The sequence below is a fragment of the Otolemur garnettii genome, unplaced genomic scaffold (genome assembly GCF_000181295.1).
Source record: "Otolemur garnettii isolate 467f Iridium unplaced genomic scaffold, OtoGar3 scaffold00002, whole genome shotgun sequence".
NCBI lineage: Eukaryota > Metazoa > Chordata > Mammalia > Primates > Galagidae > Otolemur > Otolemur garnettii.
In genome coordinates, this window is record NW_003852397.1 from 53,240,116 (window position 1) to 53,263,492 (window position 23,377).

The 23,377-nt window shown below is 40.4% G+C and overlaps 1 protein-coding gene across 2 annotated transcripts in view; it reads left to right on the plus strand.

The window, feature by feature from the left end:
• Nucleotides 1-23,377, plus strand: part of STAC (SH3 and cysteine rich domain) — a 145,835-nt gene that overhangs the window by 84,209 nt on the left and 38,249 nt on the right. The window contains exons 3-6 of one of the 2 annotated variants that reach the window (XM_003781788.3): nt 10,819-10,919; nt 12,462-12,543; nt 13,624-13,739; nt 20,177-20,261. In XM_003781788.3, coding sequence (XP_003781836.1) covers nt 10,819-10,919; nt 12,462-12,543; nt 13,624-13,739; nt 20,177-20,261 — 384 coding nt within the window. The remainder of the gene's footprint in view (nt 1-10,818; nt 10,920-12,461; nt 12,544-13,623; nt 13,740-20,176; nt 20,262-23,377) is intronic. The other variant, XM_012805314.2, reaches the window with a different exon arrangement.

Below are 23,377 nucleotides of genomic sequence, written 5' to 3' on the forward strand. Positions count from 1 at the left end.
TCAAAAATGACTGACTGAGAATGATCTCTCCCCAGAGCCTGGTCTTGCCAGATTTTGAAGATGTTGCAGTATGGCCAGAATGCTTGATTCAGTGCAAAATAATTCACACATATTGCCTCATTTTGTATTTGAGGTAAATGTTTATGAAACAAGGATAAGCTTACTCATCTGTAGGTTAAGATATAAGTAAGAGATTTCAAAGTAGTACACACAGAACAGTAGAGAGTTATGTGTACACCTGTTCTTTATCTGAGGTCATGTCTGATCACATCCTGAGTCTGGTACATCCAGGTACATACATTCCTGAAGATTCTGGAAATCATAACCTCAAAGAAAGTCACTATAGGGAGTTGCAGATGATACGCTCTGTAACCATCTCACCACTTATTTTTTGTAGTAAGTTATGCCTTCTCAAGATATGGTTTCTTCATTTTTCCATTTTGTGTTCATGACCCATTTTCTCAGAAGGAAAGTCTCAAGCTCAAAGATAAGTGCCTTGTCCAAGTACTCAGATCTGAGAATATGACCTACATCTTTTGAAGCTTTAGGCATGACTTTGTCCACCCCAGCATGGTGCCTTCACAAATTATATAGGTATATACATACACATATATCCAGATATAGATATCTAAATGTAATACTATTTGTGCTTAGAAATTTTAACAATTTGCATAATAGTTACCCTACTTTTTACTTTTATGTTCTCATCTGTACTTTTCTACCATGGCTCCTGTCTTCCTTATGAAAGAATCAACCAAAACAAGAATATTGTTTTTTTAAAGGAGGACTGTTCATAAATACCCTCTTTCAAAACAAAAGAGTAAGTCCCTAAATAGAAGTCTAACAAAACTAGAAACAGCAGCGTATATTTACATCATCTAGCGTGGTAGTTCTCAACCTTCCTAAGTCCATGATGTATTTTCATTGTTACAAAGGGATTGTGACCCACAGGTTGAGAACCACTGATCTAGAGCATTTGCAGACTTGACTCTTAATGTGTTTACAACCATATGTGCAATCATCAGCGTAGAGGGCTTAGCAAGAGCGTATGCAATGGGAAGAACTCTATGTGCCACTTTTTTTTTTTTTTTTTTTGAGACATAGTCTCAAGCTGTTGCCCTAAGTAGAGTACCATAGCATCATAGCTCATAGCAACCTCCAACTCCTGGGCTTAAGTGAGTCTCTTGCCTCAGGGTTTTTTGTTTGTTTTTTTTTTAGTAGAAACAGTGTCTCGTTTTTTTTGCTCAGGCTACTCTCAAACCCACGAGTTCAAGCAATCCACCCATCTTGGCCTCCCAGTGTGCTAGGATTATAGGCATAAGCCAGCACACCCAGCTATTTTCCACACTTTCATGCTATACATGTTTTCAAAGGCCTGCTGGGCTATAGACCAGTAGAATTTATAATTCCTTATATGAATCTGTTATAGGAACCTGCATCTCTACAGTAACAAGCTCTGTAGAGAAAACTCCTGCTCACATTTGTCAACTATTAGAGCCTATTTGTAACCCACCATAAATGTGATCAGAATGCCTTTTCCAAAGGGGCACAGTTGCAGCATTAGAATCTTCTCGGGAAAACTTTTGGAGACTGGAAGGAAATTCTTGCTACTTCTCATTGACCGTGGTTACAAATTTGTGTTTTTATTTTGTTATTATCATAAACAGTTGAGTGAGCCACAAGTGCCCTTCGAATTTTACCCTTTTATTTCAGTAGAAAAATCTATACTAGATTAGGTTACAGCTTTGTAAATGTGTGGCTGGCTGGCAGAAACAAAGGGGAGAAGGGAAGAGAGCTGGACTTCAAAGCTGTGTAGATCCAGTCCCTAGACCTGCCTCATTAGCTGCATATCCTTGGGCCTCAGTTCACTATCTATAAAAATGAAGGAATGAAAAGCCCTATCTCACATCTTATTGAGATCTTAAGAGGAAAGAATAGTTATAATACTGAGCTCTACAACTAGTGAGTTACATATTCATACCAACTCAAGATTTGTTCATTATTTCCAATTATCCTTATCTCCCCTAGTTAAAATAACATTTTGTGTATAAAAGATAACATTCATTTATTCATTGTTAATAAAATGAGGATGTGTCTAGGAAATTGTTTATCAGTATACAAGTGCTCCATAATTTTCAATCCCTTCCTGCCTTCTTTTCTTCCTAAAGATTCAGAATAAGAATTCAGGTTTCTGACTTCTAATAATGTTCTTTCTTCTCAGCTATGTGTGTGTGTTCGTACATTTACTGACTCATTTTTCTTTCAAATTACTCTTTGTCCATATGAGAAGGGGAAGAATAAATTCCAGTGGCTCCTTTTGGCTCATTTAGTTCTATGTGACTTCAGAATCTTAGAAATTATCTCCATATCATTACCTTACATCAAAGAGAAGTAACATAGAAAGAAATGAAAATACGTCCAATATTACATATATATTTTAATTCTACTATGGAGCATTGTAAGCTGTTAGCTGCTTTACCCTTGAATGGACACTAACACAAAAAATGAAACAGAATTTATCTGCTTTCATTTTCAACATGAAACCTTGAGGTTCTTTTTTGCTTTATCAGATTATTTGTGGTTCCTCACAGAGGTGGTTGGATCATATGTACCTCTTGAGACTGCTCACTCTGCCTCCCTGCCTACTGCTAAACAGCTTCTCGCCTTGTATGAACAACTTCTAAGTACTTTCCACAGCCTCCAGCATACATACCCTCCCTACCTCTAAACTACAGAACCCCCCACTCTCCTCTGTCCCCTCACTGTTCCCAGAGCGTCTATCACCACAGGATGTCTCCTCCTTTATGGAACTTGACAAAGAGTGGTGGTTTATTCACCTCTGGATCCCCTGTGGTCAGTAAGGTGCTTGGCAGAAAGTATATTGTTGTTCTTCAGGAAAGATCAACCTATTCAAGCCTGGGCCAGACTGGTGTCCAGGCTAAGAGAATATGGGAAATTTACCCCACTAATACTATGGAAAGAGCTAGCCTTCTTTACATGGCCCCCGGTCCCCGGAGCCTGTGTGGCCACCAGCTTCAACCTGCCTGCAGGTCTTCATATAGGGGCTCCCTCTATAGGGAGCTCCCTCTCTAGCCCCCGTATAGGGGCTGGTCTGGATTTTCATACCAATGTTCTCATGTGACTGCATCCTGATTTTTCAGGACCTAGAAATCTCCAAGCTCCTTGGTTACCCAAATGTTCCATCAGATACTAGACTGACTCAGGAAACCAGCTGAGAGCTGATTCTGGGAATCACTTCCTCTGTCTCTGCTACTGGGTCTATATACCCTCCTTAAAGTAGATGTTGACAATTATCTGGACAAGAATCAAGTTAGCTGTGTCCTCAATTTTGGTGATCTCAATTATAAACCATTGTTTTATCCTATTTCAACTCTGACATTATATGAAATTTGGCTAAGGATGCAAAATTGTATTAAAATTTGTTTAGCCAATTATTTTATAGACATGTGTAATCAATTTTATTAAAACAACAGAAGCAGGTCACCCAAAGTAGTAAATTCAGCCCCCATGATTGGGAAAAACTGGAATTTTTCCTTCCAACATATTTATGTGTAGACTTAGGCCCTAGAACTTCAACATTGGTTCTCTGTTAACAGCTCACTTATCCTATTCATGGGAGTAAAAACCAAGCTCACAAAGTAGTCCAATGCCTAAGACCTAATCACTGTCGTACTGGCTTGCACTGATTCATTGCAAACTCTATTTGAACATCATGACTAACATTCCTTTTTTTTTTTTTCAGATTAATACATGTATGCAAATGATTAGGTCATGTTGTTTGAGTTTTGTTAGGTAAAGGCCAAGTTGCAATTGAGCCCTTCACCTGGGAGGTGTGCCACATACTCTTACATTGCACCCATGGGGTGAGAGTACACCAATGCCCCACCCTTCTCCCTTCTCCTCCCTCCCTCCTCCCCCCACCCACCAAATCTAATTGGTTTTTTGTTGTTGTTTGTTTGCTTGCTTTGTTTTTTTATGTGGATATGTAGTCGTTCATAAAACTATTCTGGATTTAGCCCAGAACTTCAAATGCCTGGGGAAATCCGGTGACTTATGTGACAAAGTGCCCCCATGTTTTCCCAGCATCTTCATTTAACAAGTGCTGCATCATTCCAAAGGGATGACTTGACTCAGTATCCAGAGACTTCATTTTTTTAAGTTCCTTTTTATCACAGTATTACATGAGAATGTTGTAAAGACAGATGGTACTGAAAGAACCACAGTGGAAACTGTCTCACCCCTGACTCACTTCTGAAAGGCAAACACTTTCATCCTCTTTGTTTCTTCTGTCCTTTATTTCAGTATTTCTAAATGCTGTGCTTGTGCTGTTAGTTACTGATTAATGAAACATTTGTTGGCTTCTTGCTACAGAAGATGAGGACTCAGCTCTCATACCTCCCAGAACCACCCCTTACTTCTTTTTTCCTTGATCTTGCTTTCCAAAAAGAGTTATACCACAATTTTTGCTCTCTTGGTCCCATCTTCTCAAATAATTTTATTACAATTTTTGTATTACTTACATGGTCAATTTATGCACTATTGTGACTCATTAACTTCTTATTCAAGTATTGTACTATAATTGCATTTCTTCAAATCTTACACAGATTTTATTTTTCTTCAATTTAGAAATGGCTTTTTTTACTTCCTAAACTTTTAATGGAACTATAATTATTTTTCTAATCCTTCTGTAGATCTGTCAAATGACATATTGTAATATTAAAACCTCAAAAGCATCAATCAACTTCTAAGTGCTACTTTTTCCAAGTCTTTATCTTGAATCTTATCTTTATCTTGAATCTTATCTTTATCTTGCCTTTATCTTGAATCTCCAGTGTTGGGGTATTGCAGAATTATCATAAGGGGGCATTATCTACCTCCCCCCATGTAATTTCCTATGTTACATATAATATTTAGTATTTTCCTCTTTCTTGATTTATTCCCTTATTTTTCTGAGTCACATTCTCTAGTACTTTTCTAAGAAGGGGTATGCATAAATATTTTGAATTCCCAAAAGTTGAAAAATATGTGTATTCTACCTTCAAATGTATTAATAATTTGACTAGGTATAAAATTGAGTTGGAAATCACTCGAATTTTTTAATTTAATAGCTTTTAGGGCTCCTCGGCCTTCTAGCTTCCAAGTTGCTATTGAAAAATCAATCTTTCTATCTTCTGCTAAATTGTTTACCTTCACTTGCCTTACATCTTCCCAATATATGTTAAACTCTCTTCTACTATTGTTACTCTTCCCAGTTGTTACTTGCTGTTTATACCTTTTTTTGTTGTTGTTCTAGTTTATAACTTTAGTGGATTTTGGTATAACAAAGTGGGAAATTCATGAGGTCAGTTATCCATTATTTACCCAAATATTATTTATCCAAGACCAGTAACATCTTTGTTTAAGGGCATTTAAACCCATGAAATCCTTTTGCATATATTATGACGCTATTCTGTTAGCGTGAAAGTAGGCAGTACTGTTCTCATGTGATGATGAGATAGCTGCAGCTACAGGAGTTTTAGCAGTTTTCTTTTTTTTTTAATGACGCAGTAGAATATTTAATTTTTATTAAATCATACCTGTATACATTAATGCATTTATGGGGTACAATGTGCTGATTTTATACACAATTTGGAATGCTTACATCAAATTGGTTAACATAGCCTTCACCTCACTTACTTAATTATTGTGTTAAGACATTTATACTCTACACTTAATAGATTTGACGTGTACCCTTGCAATATGCACCATAGGTGTGGTCCCACCGATTATTCTCCCTCCATCCAAATCTCCTCCCTCCCCTCCCATCCTCCTCCTCTTTCCTCCTTCATCCTGGGCTATAGTTGTGTTTTATCTTTCATATGAAAGTGTGGGTGATTATATATTGGTTTCATTAACTTTCAAGATCCAGCCTGAGACAGACTCAGGTATGAAACTCTCCCACTCTGCTCAGGCTTAAGGGTCACATGCAGCAGTGCCTTTCTGATGGAGGTCACTAGTAATAAAACAAGTCGGACTGTGGCTTCTCCATATCTTGCTACAATATAAACTAAATTCTGCTGCTGTGATGTGAATTATTCCTTTGAACTATTCTCTGAGCTGCAGAATGTAAGCTTTCCTCTTCAATCATTTTTGTTATTTCTGAGTGGAAATTGGAACATCTAAAACCAAATAATTGCTGGCAGTCTGAGTCATACAAAATGGTGGAGTATACTGAGAGCAGACAATGAAAACTGAAATGATGTTTGCTTCTGAAGGAAAATATACTTTAAAATGATGTTATTTCGGAGTCCAACACACAATGAAATAACTTTCCTCTTTGAAGTTTTTACTTACATTCCCACATAAGGCACACATAGCATTCTCTAACTTGGAAACAAAAGTAAGTAATTGCTTTCCAAGTCTAATCTTTGGAAAGGATAGCAGTCCTTCAGATAATTGATTATTCTTAAAAAGAAAAAGGGACTCTTCGACTATTATTTATGGCAAATGCACATATCCAATAATTTATGGTATTTTTATGTGTCACTTTGATTTTCTGTCCATGGTGCTACCAGCAGACAGGCTTTATGTTAAATGATGCCTTTTTGTAGGGAGTTTGCAGGCAATACCTCCAGAGGGTTTCTGTTTTACTATTCAAGAGTTTGCCTATTGCTTTTCCCAGCAGCATGTCAAGTCCTCGCACTCCCTTATTTTATTGTCTAATTACCCCCAACTTCATCTTCACATATGTCAAACAACCCAAATAAAGGGAGGAAAGATTTGGGTCAAGCAGTGAAAGAATGAAACTAAGCAGCACCTCCTCTCATCTGGAGCAAATTGTTCTATGTCTTGGGCCCTTAAGCTTCTCATCTTTAAAATGAAATAATACAGATTCAAATCCCCTTTCAGCTCTTGAATACTATTTTACACTATTGATGAATCGACTTGGATGAATCATCTCAAACCAGTCACCATTGCCTTAGTGCATGTGTTACTATGAAAGAACTTATTAATTTGCTTAATGTATGTTTATCAGGTATCATGATCAGAGCTGGCAAGTATACACACACAGGTTTTGGTCTCATCAAGTTCACTGTCCAGAGGAAAAGGAAGACAAAAACAAACTTTCAAATGAATAATAATTGTAGTAAATGCTGTGAAAAATAACCAGAGTGCTGTGAAAAAGAATAATAAAAAAGTTTATGTGTATTTTCAAAAAAGCTTCAGTGAAGAAATGACAGAGATACAAACATTGAGAAGTCACCATGCGAGTGACGAGAGATAGAACAGCATTCTGGGCACAGGAAGCAGCTCCCATAAAGACCCTGAGGAATTAAAGAGCTTGTGCATTCAAGGAACTACAAGGTCATGTGGCTAAAGAAGAGCAAACAAGTGGGGCTGGCCTGAGATAAAGTTACAGATGGGCCCCCACCAAATGAGACAGATGAACTATGATGAGCATTTTACATGACATCAGAAAGGCAGAGAAAAAACTAGAAGATGTTTAAGCAAGAAAAAGAAGAGATTCCAGTACATGTGTTTAAATTTCAGAATATTACAGGGGTACAAATATTTTGGTTACATGAATTACTTTGTACAGTTTGAGTCAAAATTGTAAGTGTGCCCCTCACCCAGATACTGGGCACTGTACTGGTTAGGTGTGAATTTATGCATCCCCTTGTGCTCCCTCCATACTATACTATATTTATACATGGATATTGATTGGTTAGTTTCAATTTAAGAGTGAGTACATTGGTATTTATTTTTCCATTCTGCCAATACTTCACTTAGGAAAATGCTCTCCCTTCCAATTCAGGTAGTTATAAAAGGTATTAGTTTCCCATTATTTTGTGGCGAGTATTACCACAACATCTGTTAGTACACATTCCACATCTTAAGGCACTCATGTATTGATGGGTACTTGGGTTGATTCCACATCAGTGCAATTGTGAATCATACTGCAATAAACAATTGGGTGCATGACTTTTTTTTTTTTTAGTAAATACCCAGTAGTGGGATTGCTGGATCAAATGGTAGGTCCACTTTTAGTACTTTGGGGTATTATCATACAATTTTCCATGGAGCTTGGACTAATTTGTAGTCTCATCAATAATGTTCCTTTTTTCCCATATCCATGCCCGCAGCTGCTGTGTTTGGACTTTAGATAAGAGTCATTCTCACTGATGTTAGGTGGTAATTCATTGTGGGTTTGATTTTATTTCCCTGATGATTAGAGATATTGAGCATTTTTTCATGTTTATGGCCAGTAGTCTATCTTCATTTGAAAATTTTCTGTTCATGTCTTTTTCTACATTTTTATGGGATTGTATTTTTTTCTTGCTGATTTCTTGAGTTCTTTATAGATTCAGCCCTTTATCAGATGTACAGCATGCAAAAATTTTTCCCATTCTCAGGGTTATCTATTTGCTTTATTTTTTGTTTTCTTAGCTATGCAGAAGCTTTTTAATTTAATCAAGTGCCATTTCTTAATTCTTGTTGCTGTGATTGCCTTTGGTATCTTCTTCACAAATTTTTAGAGCAACCTCTGTAAGACTTTTCCCAACATTTTCTCCTAGAATTCTCATAGTTTCATGCCTTAGGTTTACATCTGTTATCTATCATGAATTAATTTTTGTGAGTGGTAAGGAGTACAGATCCTATTGTAATCTTCTACCTTTGACTACTTAATTTTCCCAGCACTGTTTATTGAATAGGGATTCTTTTCCCCAATATTTGCCATTGGATGTTTAGTCAAAGATTAGATGGAATAGGATGTTTTCACATCTGGGTTTTCTGTTTGTATCCATTGGTCTATGTGTCTATTCTTGTGCCAATACAATGCGGTTTTGATTACTGTATTCCATAGCTTGAAGTCTGGTAAAGTGATGTCTCCTGATTTGACCTTTTTGCTTAAGGTTGCTTTGGCTATTTGGGATCTTTCCTGGCTCCATATAAAGCATAGAATTATTTTTCTACATCTACAAAAAATTACACTGGTATTTTAAGATGGCCTGCATTGAACCTGTAGATCACTTTGAGTTGTACAGACATTTTAGCAATGCTTGCCTATCCATGAGCATGATATATTTTTCCATCTCTTTACATCCTCTGGTTTTTCCTTCCTCTGAGAGATTCATAGTTCTCCCTGTAGAGATCTTTTACCTCCTTGGTTAAATATAGTCCTAGGTATTTTATTTTCTTTGTTACATTTTAAAGCATTTCTCTGGCCATTGTACATGCATTGGGTTGGAAGAAGGCAAAAGTAGATGATGGGATGAGAGTGGCTAGGAAGGGGAGGCAGTGGCAGAAAAGAGGGTCAATTTTACATATAGTCTTGAGATATCCTCATTTGGGGTCTTTAATCAGCTGTGATATATGCAGGGGAGGTACCTCTGACTTCATGTCTCACACTATATAGACATACTCCTTCCTGTGTCTCCGCTTTAAAGAAGTTGCCTTTTTAGAATCCCATTGCCTCTCCAAGTGGTCATCTTGGACAGCATCCTGCATAATCCACATCTGACACACAGGAATCACACACCTGTTTTATTCAAACCTTCTTTTCATGACAAGATTTCACACAGTCCTCTCATCAATAGGCTGACAGGACACAGGTCACCCATGTCTCTTACCTTTAGACTTTCCCAGGTCTGGGTGTGGCCATAGTCACATGCCCCACAGACTCCAGAGGACATATGCCAAGATTTTACAGTAGTCTCCTTGAAGACTCTTTCAGTAGGACAAGATGACAAAGTGACCCCATCCTTCACATCATGGTAGAGGAATAGGGATGAGACTCATAGGGCCTCTACAATGAAATTCTCCACCATTCTATCTTTCTTCCTATTTTCTAATATAATTGAAGTGCTTGGTCATCTAGGAGAAGTAAAGTCCTTTTTGGCATCCCTTTCTGAGACCTGTCTGGGGGGCCTGCCATCCCACTTTGGTATGCCAGAGTGGATGTTACCTCTTGTCCTGAATACTCATGTCCTGGGCTACATGGAGACAGAAAACATCCCACCTTAACATCCCCTCCTAGCCCCAGCAAGCCAGCTTCTCTTCTGAACACCACTGCCATCTCCCTGAAGCTTCCACACCTTCTCTCTTGTCTCTCCTCTCCCAGTGCCTCTCTAGTACTCCTGGCATGGACCTTGGTACAGCAGAGCAGCTGCTAGGATGGCTGCCCGCCTCTCCTCTCCTCCTCTGCCCCCTGATGGCATCCTGTCCCCAGAAGCTAAGTGACTCACGACAGCAGCAATTTCACTGCCACCCACTTCCTCTTCCTCTTTCTCCAGGCAGGGCTTGGTGTCTGATTACATCCCCTCTCCCCCACTTTAGAAGACCATCAGCCCTACTCCCACACAGATCCTGCTGTTCCCTCCTTATCAGCCATTTCCCTGAGAATTTGTCCAACAGCTCAGACCCTTTAATAGAATGCAAAAAATGAGTGAAATGTTAGAACTTTCACTACTCAGTAAACCACAAAGAAACAGAAATGGGTGACTTTTAGGAAGAGCAAAAAACATGGAATTAAATGGCTTGAATTCAGAGAACAAAGAAAGTGAAGGAGGCTTGGATTTGTTGGAGTAATGAACAGGAAAGCTAGGGGAAGAAACCACAGCATACACCTTGGGCAGATAATGTGGAACAAGGTAAAATAATCTACCATAATAAATTTTTCCATTTGGAAATCTTCATGAAAAAGTCATAGGATAGAATTACGTCATTATAGGAGTACCTTCTTTTTTAGTGACTTCATATTAGTCACCAGCAAAGGGCAAGTTGTATCCTAATCACAGTTTGCCATGTGCCTGACAGGAACAAACGCTAAGCATGGACTGCGCTGCAAAGCCTGTAAGATGAGCATCCACCACAAGTGCACAGATGGCCTCACACCCCAGCGGTGCATGGGCAAGCTGGTAAGGGCTGTGCCAGAAGGGAGCCCTCGGACTCCCTGCCTAGAGTACTCGCCTGCTCCCATGAGATCACTCCCTCCAAAAGCCTTTCTCTGCAATCCTGAGGAAGGCACCCCAGAACTGGCCTGTCAGCTTGGCTTCCTGATTGGGATAATGACAGAACAAAGGAAGAACTTTGTCAACCTAATAGGCAAATACCCCTTGTTAAAAAAGAGTTAGGGTCCTTACTAGAGTAACCAACTTTTCCTACATTGGCCCTTTCTCAGCTTTAGCATTGAATGTCCCACATCCGGGAACTATGAAGATTTTTGAAGGAGAAATTTAAGCATCTCAGAAACCCTCCCAGCCCCAGGCAAACCAGGGCTGTCATCTCAGTAGGTATTTAGGGAAGACTAGAACTAAGCCTCCACAAAAGTGGAGGGAGTAATCTATATCTACACCACTTTAACAGAATCATGTTGCCCAGATCTATAGAGAGATTGGACAGTCTTGGCCCATTCTGGGCCAGTCACCCCATCTCAGGTGTATGGGCTTCAGTCCTAGTGCCACACAGTGATAAAAAGCAACCCAGAGCACACTTGAGGATATTTTTAACTAGGATGGCTACAGAATTGTAGAAAGGGCCTAGGGAAAACTAGACAGGACATTAATAGCTATCTGCAAAAAATTTGGCCCTGTCACACAGAGTAATGATCCTATTGTCCTTTGTGGTGCTGGGGGAAAGATTGAGGATCAATGGGTACCAAATCTAAACAATCAGAGGCAATGTCATCAAAGAACTGCCTCTAGGGCTAGCAAATGCTCCTGCCCACCCTCCCATCACAGTGTTCAAACAAAGGAGGATGCTGCCTGCCGGGGACACTGGAGAAAATTCTGGAATTCTAGTCGGGATTTTGCCACTTAGTTCCCATCTAACATGGAGTATAGTAAGTCCAGGTTCTTAGTTCATCTAGTTACTCTAATATGCAGTATCTCTTCTCCCAAACCACTGCCTCGCTTGTTCTCCTTCTCCTCTCCTGACGGCAATTCCTACAAGCCAAGGCAAAGACTACATAGAATTCAGAAAAAGAGACTAGAATCCAGGACATGGAGCAGATGATTCTGGGTGAAACTCTCCAAATATACAGAGGCCTCTAGGCCCATCTCTGAGGTCTGTCTTCCCATGCCCAGGACTTTTATGACTTAAATATACCACCACAACAAAACTGTGGTGAGAAAGTGCATGACAGTTCATTTGTATCTGGCAGATAATAAGGATCTGGGATGCAAAGGAGGCTGCTGTGCACTGCAGGAGGACATACGGACTGGGAAGGCCAGGGCCAGGAATTTGTTTTCAGATGGAGTGTAACTTGCCTATTGCCACATATAGCTCCCTCTCCCTAGTGTCTCTGCCATAGAACCATCTTAATAGAAGAACCAGCATCTTAATAGAAGACAGGAGGATGCCCCTAGACAAATCAACGGATTTTATCATTAGGACCCTTATGTGGTTTTCTCCATCTCATCAGTGACTTCAACTCCTTCTCTTTCTTATTCTCTCTCCAGCCAAAGGGGTTCCGGCGTTACTATAGCTCCCCCTTGCTCATTCATGAACAGTTTGGATGCATTAAAGAAGTTATGCCCATTGGTGAGTTGGGATGTTGATGGGTTGAGTTGGAATTTAAGTAGCAAAATCAGTGTGAATGTCTGCTGTCCTCCCAGGGCTGCAAAAACCAGTGTAGTGTCTTTGTGTGTTTGCTTAGTAGATGTTTGTGTTTGCTTTGCTGGTGGAGAAACATAAAGTAGACCAAATTCTCCAGGAATTTTCATCATTTCCCTAATGAAGCTTAAAGAACACCTAATTCACAAAGGCTACTACTGATCTGCTGTCCTAAACATATACAGCATGGTAGTATGGAAAGAACATGGAACACGGCATCCTGGTTCAAAGCTCAGCTTTCTCATGACAACTGTATGCCTTTAAACAAGTTCCTCAACCTGCCAGGCCCTATTAATGAGCACAGAAAGCACCATTTTTCATAATTTTTGTAGAAGATAAATTATAGATTATACCCAAGGCTTAATAGAAACTCAGTGAATATGTTATGGCTCAAACAAAATGCCCTCTTTATGATATTTCTGGCCTGAATTTCTTCTTTAACAATATCTTTCAGTTTACGTCTATTATTTTATTCCTCTCCCCAAAATCTCTACATCTATGTTTACCTAGGTTGTGGGAGTAGTTTTAAAGTAGCAATGTTTAAACTAGAAAGCTTTCAGTTAGAAATTCATAAGGTCAGTGATGACAAATTCTTTCTAAAACAATTGTCTTCCACTATAAACTTTCTGTCTCAGGTTTTATACCTTGGTGAGCAGAGTCTCCCATTAGCAGAAATAATGCTGGTTTCTGGGAAGAGAATCTTGAAATTGGATAACAAAAGAGGGAAACCAACCAATAGGAGGAGTTTGGGAGCAGAATTCTCCTTGGAAGTGCTGGGTGCAATGGAGGAACCAGCCCACTGGGAGCATTTGGGGTAGGGCTGGCTTAACCAAGAGGCAGGCTTAACCAAGAGGCAGGCTTAACCACAGAAAGCACCATTTCCCCAGATGCTAGAGTCCACTGCACAGATCCTACTTCTCAGGTGCTGTTAACCCAGGAGATGTAGTAGATGGTTGGCTGGGTTCTCTCAAATGAGCTTTCTCAGATGAGCTTTCTTTTCTGTTGCAGCCTGTGGCAATAAGGTAGATCCAGTCTACGAGACCCTCCGCTTCGGCACCTCCCTGGCCCAGAGAACAAAGAAGGGCAGCTCCGGCAGTGGCTCTGATTCACCTCACAGAACCTCTGTAATTGTCCTCTTCCTCCCTTGGTTTGTTCCTGGTGGTCTCATCCAGGGCGGGCTTTAGGCAGTGCAGTGTGAGGAATTCCCACCTAAATGCTGCTGGAGGGCAGTTCTGTTGGGAGTCAAAGGGCCTCCAAGGGAAACCCAAAGTGCCTTGGGGCACTAAAAGTTAACCTCACCTTGCCAACATCCAGGGATCACTTTATGTTCCTGTGCCTGCTCAAAGATCGCCCTCTTGACCTCATGCTCCTTGACTCTTCCCAGGTGCCTCCTCTCCTTAACCCTCCCCCCAATACCAGATAATGTATTTATTAGTCAACACATAGAAATGTTTGGCTTAAACAGTGAGCAGAAGTGGAATGTCCTGGCTGTTTCCAGTTCTTCTTCCAGGTACAATCCCACGCAAAGACATAGCTACTCACTCCTGCAAAGGGGCAAGAACCTTCGAGTTCATATTACCACCGAGGACCACCTATATTCACTTATCAGTTGCATTGGTGCAGGCCCTGCTGGACTGGAAGCTTCTGGGAAAGATGCAGATGAGAATCCAAATGGTCTGCCCTATAGGGTCCTCTCAATATCCAGTTATTATAGTGGATTGTAGGAAGAAGGACAAGACATACCCCTGGGAGGTGTTCTTAGGGACTGAGTTGAACCAGCTCCCTCACTGGGTAACCTCAAGATTACCTGAGATTGTAGGTAGTTGAGTAGGAATCAAGTTGAGTAGATCAGGTAGGTGAGTAGGTAGATTTGTGTGTCCTCTGACTAATGCCACATGGTTATCCTAGAAGCCATCTTTAAACTCACTGAAAGCCCTGTTCTCCATGTATCCTACGATTTTTAAAAGGGAAGAACCAAAAATAAAGTTTTACTCCTTTTCCTTGTTGCACATAAAATTGATGCCAATTAGTTCTTTCTTCTACTCAGTTAGCAACATGAATGAGGAGTCTACGTTTACTAGCACTGTAGAAACACCAAAGAGAAGGATATGGCTGGCTCCCTACCCTCAGAATTTGCAACTTATTTCTGAAGACTAAACCAATACATAAGAAAGCTGATGGCAATGGCATTGTCTAGAATGTTGAGAAAATGTATTGTTATGTGTCTGAAACTATTTTATTGAGTGAGAACACAATATATTTGTGTTAAAGATATGATACTAATTATGTCATATCAGTGCTAAAGTACTTCATAGTAAAGATGGAAAATGTTTAGCTTTAGTAGACTTTGCCTCAAAGCAATGAGGGTATAATTTATGGCAGTTTAAGATATCTCAATTCTAAAGACCTTCTTAGAGATCATTATCAATTGGCAGTCCAAAAGATGGTATTAATTTGTTTACTAAAAGATGGATAGAAATGGTGCTAAATGTGATGAAAATATACAAAGTATATATGGGTAAGATTATATTATATGCAAATACATTGTGGCTGCACAGGTTGGATAACAATACTAATAATATACATAAAGTGTACAGGGCTTGAAAAATTAACACTCACTAAATAAAAGTTATTGCTGCTTTGTTTTCATTAAGTAGCTAGGCCATAGCTGTGTTTTCTTTGAACCTGAGTTATGAAGTTAAGCAAGGGTGTAATCCATTAATAAGAAAAATATGTTATCTGAGAAGAGCCTTTCCCAGCACCACCCTTTAACAGGACCTATGCTTGGGCTCTGCTGGAAACCCCTGAAAACTCAAGAATTCTGCTCAGCCCATCTCCTTCTCTGATCTTCCTCCAGTCACTCCGTAAATGAGGTGTTCTCAGGGGCCTGCTTTAGCTTTTACTTGGCCTTATTGTTCTATGTGCTCTTTCTGGCTGACCACCTTCACATTCCTTTAGTCCAACCATTGCTGATGACACCCTTGTATATTTCCTGTCCTAACCTCTTTCACAAACACCAGACCAGTCCTACATACATTGAAAAATCAGCATGTCCAAACTAAACTCACATTCCACTGGTGATCAGGTCTTATAATTCAGAAATCAGAAATTTGTAACAAAAATGTCCTTCCTTTCTATCACCAATGCTGGAGATTTGAACTTCATTATCTCTTACCCAGACCCACAGAAAAAGCTGTGCTACCCTTTCCTTTTGAATCTACCCTTAGTAATACCTCTGTGCCACTTTCCTAATTAAAATCCTCTGTTTAGTCATTTATGCCAGAACAACACCACCCAAACTCTTTGGCATGGCCCCCAGTCACTACCCTAAAAACCCACCTTCTCCTGAACTCCCAGGCTCTTTGATATCTCCAAACCTTAAAACATGCTGCTCCCCGCAGATGAAATTCTTTAAAAGCCACTTGATTTCTACACAATGAAGCATCTCCAGACTGCCTCAAACATGGCACATTGCTCCTTTCACAAGCCTTCAAGAATTCCTTTCTTATAGACATGCATGGTGGCATTATCATGATCTGCTTTTGCACCTATTTCCTGACATAAGTGCTGAGTGACTCCAGTAGACATCAGGGCCCCTCCCATTCCTTATTCCTCTCACTACACCAGGATGATAGGATGCCTGGCATATAGACTCAAAAAATGCATAAAAAACGATGAAGAAATAATAAGAGCCTCTTAAAGACTGACCTTGGAATCTTCAGGGATCCGCACAGTCTAAGCTCCAGACATGGTGTGCCCTTCTCTGGGTAGCCATGTTCTGTCCAGTTGCTCACACTTGGTCTCCTCCTCTCTGCAGACAACACCTCTCTCATCATTAATCCATGATTTACATATTGCTTAGTAATTTTCACCCCTTTTTGTTTAATTTTTCTCTCACTTCTTTAGCCCCCTTCTCAACTAGACTAAGCTCCTTAAATGTAAGAACCCTTGTTCACATCTTTTTATTTCCATTATCAATTATCTTATACCAGTGATTCTCAAACTTTGGTTGTAACAATACAAAGACTCAGGTTCTGTCCTACTTCAACCCACCTGGACCTCTGTGAACTTTATCAACTCTCCAGGTGACTCCAGTACCCACTAAGCTCTCCAGGAAACTTCAATATTCACCAAGATTTGAGAATCATTGGTCTAAACCAGCAGTTCTCAACCTGTGGGTCATGACCCACAGAAACTGTATTAAAGGGCCAAGGCATTAGGAAGGTTGAGAACCACTGATCTAGACTGTGCCAGCTCATTATAGAATCTCACTAAATATGTGGTCAATGAACGAATAAATGAACAAACAGCACTCTCTTCAAACTATCTAAATTTCCAAAGGGCTAAAAGCTGGTAATGAGTTAAATTATTGATTCTAAGTGTCTGGTTTCCAGATCAGTAGCATCAGCCTCACCTGGAAAATTATTAGAAATGCAAATTTGGGTTTTCCTCTCAGATCCACAGAATCAGAAGATCTGATTTGGGGAGCCAAGTAATCTTTGTTCTAACAAATCCTCCAGGTGATTCTGATGCACGTTGAAGTTTGAGAGTTACAGAGTTAAACCGGTAACTTTTAAGTTTGTTCCTTAGGAAATCAGCCCATGCCAGCCCCTCCTCTTTCTCTCTTGTATTTACCCTGGTTGGCTTATACTTGCCTTTGTTCTCTGTCTGTGTGAACGGCTTTGAATCACACATTTACAGTGGTCACCAGGCCGGGTCTAAAACTTGAGACAGAGATCTAAGAATGCAGAGCATCCCCCTAGGCCCACGTACCACATTACATCTTCTATCTCGGGGACTAAGAAGGGCCATGCCTGCCAATGAGTTGCTTCCTCAAAGCCACACAGAGCTGGCTTCCAGCAGGCAGCCATCTCCCCTTACACGTCAAGACTTTTTATAGATCCCACTCAGCAATCCAAAAGAAAAGCACAAATAAAACTGGCCAGAGCAGAGACCTGTGCACTTTGACCTGCATTCCGAACAGGCTTTTCTACAATCGGTAGTGAGAGATGATAGATCCTCATCCCACTCCAGCACCAGCATCTCCCATGCTTATGTGAGATCAGCATTAGCAAAGGGCAATTGCAAAGCCACTCCAGAAAGGCAAGAGCTGAGAGGAATCTCCCAGGGGTGGCCCAGATCTATCCACATCAGCAGCAGATGGCTACACCTGTGGTTCTGAGCTTTGCTGAATTTATGATCGACCCTCAGAAACATTTCACAGCAAGTAATGAACATTTCAGCCTCCTTGTTCTTAGCAGAGGCTAAGAAGCAGCGAGACCTTACACAGGGACAATCGATGGTTGTCTAGTTTGCTTTCATCTCTAAAATACCTTCGTTTCTAGTAACACCTGGCTGCTATAGACTGGTTTTAGGGGTACAGAATATAGTTTTCCAAATGTCAATAAGATGTCCATTCATCACAGCCTGGTTATACTGAGGCTGATTCCATTAGTAAATATTTGCTGGAGCTTTGCTTTGTCAAGGCATTGTTCTGAAAGCTACAGGGAAACAAAGACAAATAAAATTGTCCTGAAATATCTGTCACTTCACTCTTTCCCAGAAGTCCATCTTGTCTCAATGGAAGAAAACAGAAACAATTGATACGTACTTTAAAATGACTTTGCTTCCTTCCTGCAGGTCAGTGATAATGAACTTCAGCCTTTTGCCTTTCCTTTAGTATTATTATGCCTAAAGTTAACATACATTTCCATGTAACAAAGTTTTGTCCCACAGATTTATTTTCTTACAGGGTTATAGAGGTATTTGTTTTACATTGTTGAGAAGTTGCTGCCTAGCTATTTCCAAATTTGTTTTGTATTCCTTAATGTGCTTTTAAATGTTCTAAAATCTGAAAGGCTTGATGGCTTTGAGAGAAGAAACCAAATTTAAACAACATTCTGGGAGTTAGTTGTCTAATTTTTGAATAATCTTCAGTTTTATAAGTTTATTTATTTATTTTTTGAGACAGAGTCTCACTGTATTGCCCCAGTAGAGTGCTATGGCCTCAGCCTAGTTCTTAGCAACCTCAAACTCCTGGGTGCAACAGACCTGCCTCAGCCTCCCAATTAGCTCAGACTACAGGCACCTGCTACAACGTCCAGATAGTTTTTCTATTTTTAGTAGAAATAGTGTCTTTCTCTTTTTCAGGCTGATTTCCAACTCCTGAGCTGAAGCAATCCACCCACCTCGGCCTCCCAGCTTGCTAGGATTATAGGCATGAGCCACTGTGCCCAGCCCAGTTTTATAAGTTTAAATTAACATAAATAGAATTCTCCCCTGAAAAGAGTCTCTTGTACAGAAATCATGATCTTCAAGGGGAGGAGGGAATAAGTGACTTAGAGACCTTGTGACACTGATTTTTTTCTTCTTTCTAATAATGTCATGAAAGCAAGAGCGGTTTAAAAAATTATCATGCTAAATTGCAACAAAAGCCAGTCTCTGAAGGGTAGTACCAAAGTGCTATAGAGATGACTAGGAGAGCTGGGAAGGTAAACTTGTACAAAGTTAAACAAATTTTTTTTTAAATGTGACTCTCCTCAGAGGCCCCATAAATTCCTCACTGGAAGAGGACAGCACTAGGCAAACAGAAGCAAGGTCATCTGGCCCTTTGAAGGAGGCAATCATTGGTCTCCTGATAAATGTCTAACCAGCAGCTTAGAGCCAGACCCTGATTTGTAGCATCTGCCAATTTCCTACTACCTTAACAATTTCATGGCATTAGTATGATGACCTTGAAGGTTCTCACCAGCATGAGGAGCTGCCCCAGTCAGTGCACCACTGGATAAAGTACTGTGCATGTGCTCTGGAGGCAGCGCCGGGGTTCAGGGCCCCAACTCTGCCACTTAGCAGCTGTGGCACCTCAAGGAGAACACTGATTCCCTCTGGGCTTCAGATTCCTCTCTGAAAAATGACTCTATTGTAGAATTATCATGATGAAATGAGATAATACATACTTAAAAGCAGCATGTGGCAAATGATCAGGAACTATTATACTTAGAGTGAGTACTATTATTATTATTGTTGTTGTTATTTCTGTAACCTATGTGGAAGGACAATTACAATTTTTCTTATTGCAAAAAAGACAGAAAAAGTATTACAAAAGCACTGATTTTTGCAGCAATGGAAACAGCATTTAACTCACGTGTAAATAGTGCATTCTCAGTAGTGTATCTTGTTCTCTATAATTAAAACTTAATACTCACCTATAGAAAGAGCTACAGTTTTACTTACAATTTTAAGCAACAGGATATGGGCCGGAATTCTGATTTCCCTCTGTTTTCTGTTCCAATGGAGAAGCCTAACTGTGGCCTGTGCCCCTAGGCATTCATTCATTGAGTACGTAGTGTGGCCAGCTTGATCCTGAAGGACATCTGAAGGACAGTACAGTACTCACAAGAGGACACAGCCTCTCTGAAGTTAGCCAAATAGAGGAGACAACAATCATTGTACTCTTAAGTATCATGCAAATTCCACCTTAGCTCTTTGACATCACAATCTCTCTTCATTAACCCACTGATACAACATTGCTCATCCCATGCTATTTTCTCTTTCCCCCAAGACTTCTGATCTGGTGGAGGTTCCTGAGGAAGCTGATGGACCAGGGCCAGGAGGGGAGTATGACCTTAGGAAACGCAGCAACAGTGGTGAGTGAATGGGCCCAGCACAAATGGGAATCACATGAGTCAGGGTCAGTGAGCAGGTGAAGTTGAATCCTCATCACCAGTATTTATTTCTCTGCTAGCTCAGGAATTCAGATAACTCAAGGGTTCAGTATTCTGGAGGGAAACTGGACATAGTTTGAAACTATGTGACTCAAATATTTCCTTGAGTTCTGTCTCCTAAGTTCTCATACCTTCAGGACTTAGCCATATGAGAATTTAGGAGCCACTTTCAGACCTTTTGTGAATGCATTGTTTTCTCCAGTGACCTAAATTAGATTAGCAAACCACATCATGGAGATGCTACTTCATGCTACACCTGAGGTACCTGACATCAAATGGCAGTGACTCTAGCCAGGGAAGCATAAGCCTCACACTTGGCTCCTTCACTGGTCTTAGAGAAAACTAAGACTCTTAAAAATTGTACAATCCAGTCAGACATGCTTTATTTAATCTTCTAATGGCTTAAGCCTTTGTTTCTATGATTTCAAAAATAAACTACCCTGTAAACTAGAGCTTAAAGACACATGAGCAGATCCTTATGGATGCATTCTTGCTGAGGCTTTTTGATATCAATAACTATTTAACCTTTACTCATTTATCAAAAAATATTTATGAAGCATTAGTACATTGGTTGCAGTCTAGCAAGGTGCCGATCCTGACCTGCGCTGTTTACTCAGACTGAACTCATTCTTGTGGCAGAAGTGATTCCTCCAGGCTCTGAGCCGGCACCTCCCTTTCCCCGCCTGGATGCTGTTCTGCATTCAGTTCTGCATGTTGCTGCTTTGTCAACAGCTGTCTTGCATGTATATGACTTCCATTTCCTCCCCTCTGGGAATTCCTTTATGTCTCTTCTCTCATTAGGACTGTGCCAATGGGGTTCCCCTAGGACTTCCCATGACTCTCCTTCCTAAATAATCAGCCTTCACCATGCACATACACTCCACCCCCACCCCCACCAAGCTCACACATGCCTGCGAAAGCTCACCATTAAGCTAAAGATTCTTTGGCATCACGTGGCGAAACTGTACTTTTTAGATCAATGTAAATAGCCAGTGAGAATTTAGTAGTGCCATTAGCGACATAATAGAAAAAGATGATAGCTTTGACGGGAACATGGTCACAGGGCAGCAACACAGCAGGGCCATCCCAACCCAGTCTGTCTGGTATTGCAAAACCAGCAACAGAACCTAAACAGCAATCCCAGAGCTCTTCAACATCTGAGGCATGAACTCACCAGAGACTCCTATATAAACCAGACTTGGATGTTAATTCCTCAAGTCTGGTGGGCTGCTGCAAACTGAGTCTGACTTCCACCTTCATCCTTCCCCTGACGTTATTCCTGCCAACATCGCTAACTGCATCAGAAGCTTTTGTTCCGTGGTCTATCCTTGCTCTGGAGGCAAACTGCCAGACTTTACTTAATGATTGTGTGTCTTTGAACCAATTACCTAGCCTCTCTGTGCTTCTATCACCTCATCTCTGAAATGCAAATAATTACAATGCCAAATCAATAGGGTTGTTATGATCTTTAGTTGACATAGCAAATATAAATACTACCTATACATTGATGACTCCCATAATTTATCTCCAGCATTAGACTTCTTTGCTGCCTTCAAATGCTTATAGACTACTGGATATTGCCCTCTGAATGTAGAATAGGCATCTTAAAGTTAATATACCCAACTTTATCTTGATCCCTTCACCCACCCACCCATCCACAGTGGCTCTTCCCACAACTGTCTCTGCTCAGTCAATAGGAAAGAAATTCAATCAGTTGGTTAGGCCAAAGTTTTTGGCCTCTCTGACTCCCCCTTTCTCTCACATCTCATATCACTGAGAGGAAATTCTATTTGCTGCTTCTCAGAATCATGCCCAGCAGGTGCCTACTGCTTAACTGAGCTGGCTCTGTTGAGGCTGTTGCTCACTGAATCCTTCAGTAGTTAAGGTGTCTGTTTACCAGGGGGATTTCTTCTCTCAAAAGGTGGTCCTGATAGGATTTTATAATGTTAAGAGCTGTATTTAGGAGTCATCACGATGCAGCATGGTTGCCATTAACAAAACTATTGGCTCGGCACCTGTAGCTCAGTGGCTAGGGCACCCACCACATACACTAGAGCTGATAGGTTCTAATCCAGCCTGGGCCTGCAAAACAATGACAACTATAACAACAAAATAGCCAGGCATTGTGGTGGGCACCTGTAGTGCCAGCTACTTGGGAGGCTGAGGCAAGAAAATCACTTAAGCCCAAGAGTTTGAGGTTGCGAGGAGCTGTGATGCTACGGCACTCTACCCAGGGCGACAGCTTAACACTCTGTCTCAAAAAAAAAAAAAAAAGCTATTATAAGGTCTTGAAGTGTCACAGATGCAAGTAGAGCCCCATGGCTCCCTGACCCATCTGACCTGAGCACCATGTGAAAGCCTGTTAGAAATGTAGAATCTTAGGCTGCCTGGGACCTGGTGAATCAGAATCTGCACATGAATCTGTGGTTCATGTGGTCATATGGCCATTAGCATTTAAGAAGTAAGGTTTGAGATGATTTAGTCCAATTCCCTCCTCCAATACATACATACACACATACAAAAACAACACATGCCACAAGGATAAGGAAACTAAGTCACAGAATAATATACTACACACAAAGACACAAAGTTAATTATTTTCCATCTCTTCTGGGCATTTTTACAGTTTCACTCAAAGTGATCTGTTTAAAGAACCTCATAAGCAATGAAGTTCCAGAAAGCTTTAGAGATCTATTAACAATTCCTTTGATCAGTAATAGCTTTCTTCACAATGAACCCTTAGAAGCTAGGGAGATTAATTATGCAGCAGTTTGCCTCAAAACATCTTCCTTTGATTTGTTTTAATCCCCTATCCATGCAATTTGAGAAACAACATAGGAAAAATACCCTACATATGTGGTTCAAGGTCCCACTGGTCTTCTCAATCATGGCAAGGAGAGTGTTGGCTTTTCAGAAGCAGTGTTTGGGAAGCCAATCTCAACCAGTTCTGTGTTGCAGTGCACACAGGTGTAATTTCTTCTAGCCAGGTGTTATGTCAAATTCCTTGAGGAATATATACAAAGCTACCTTAGAAGAAG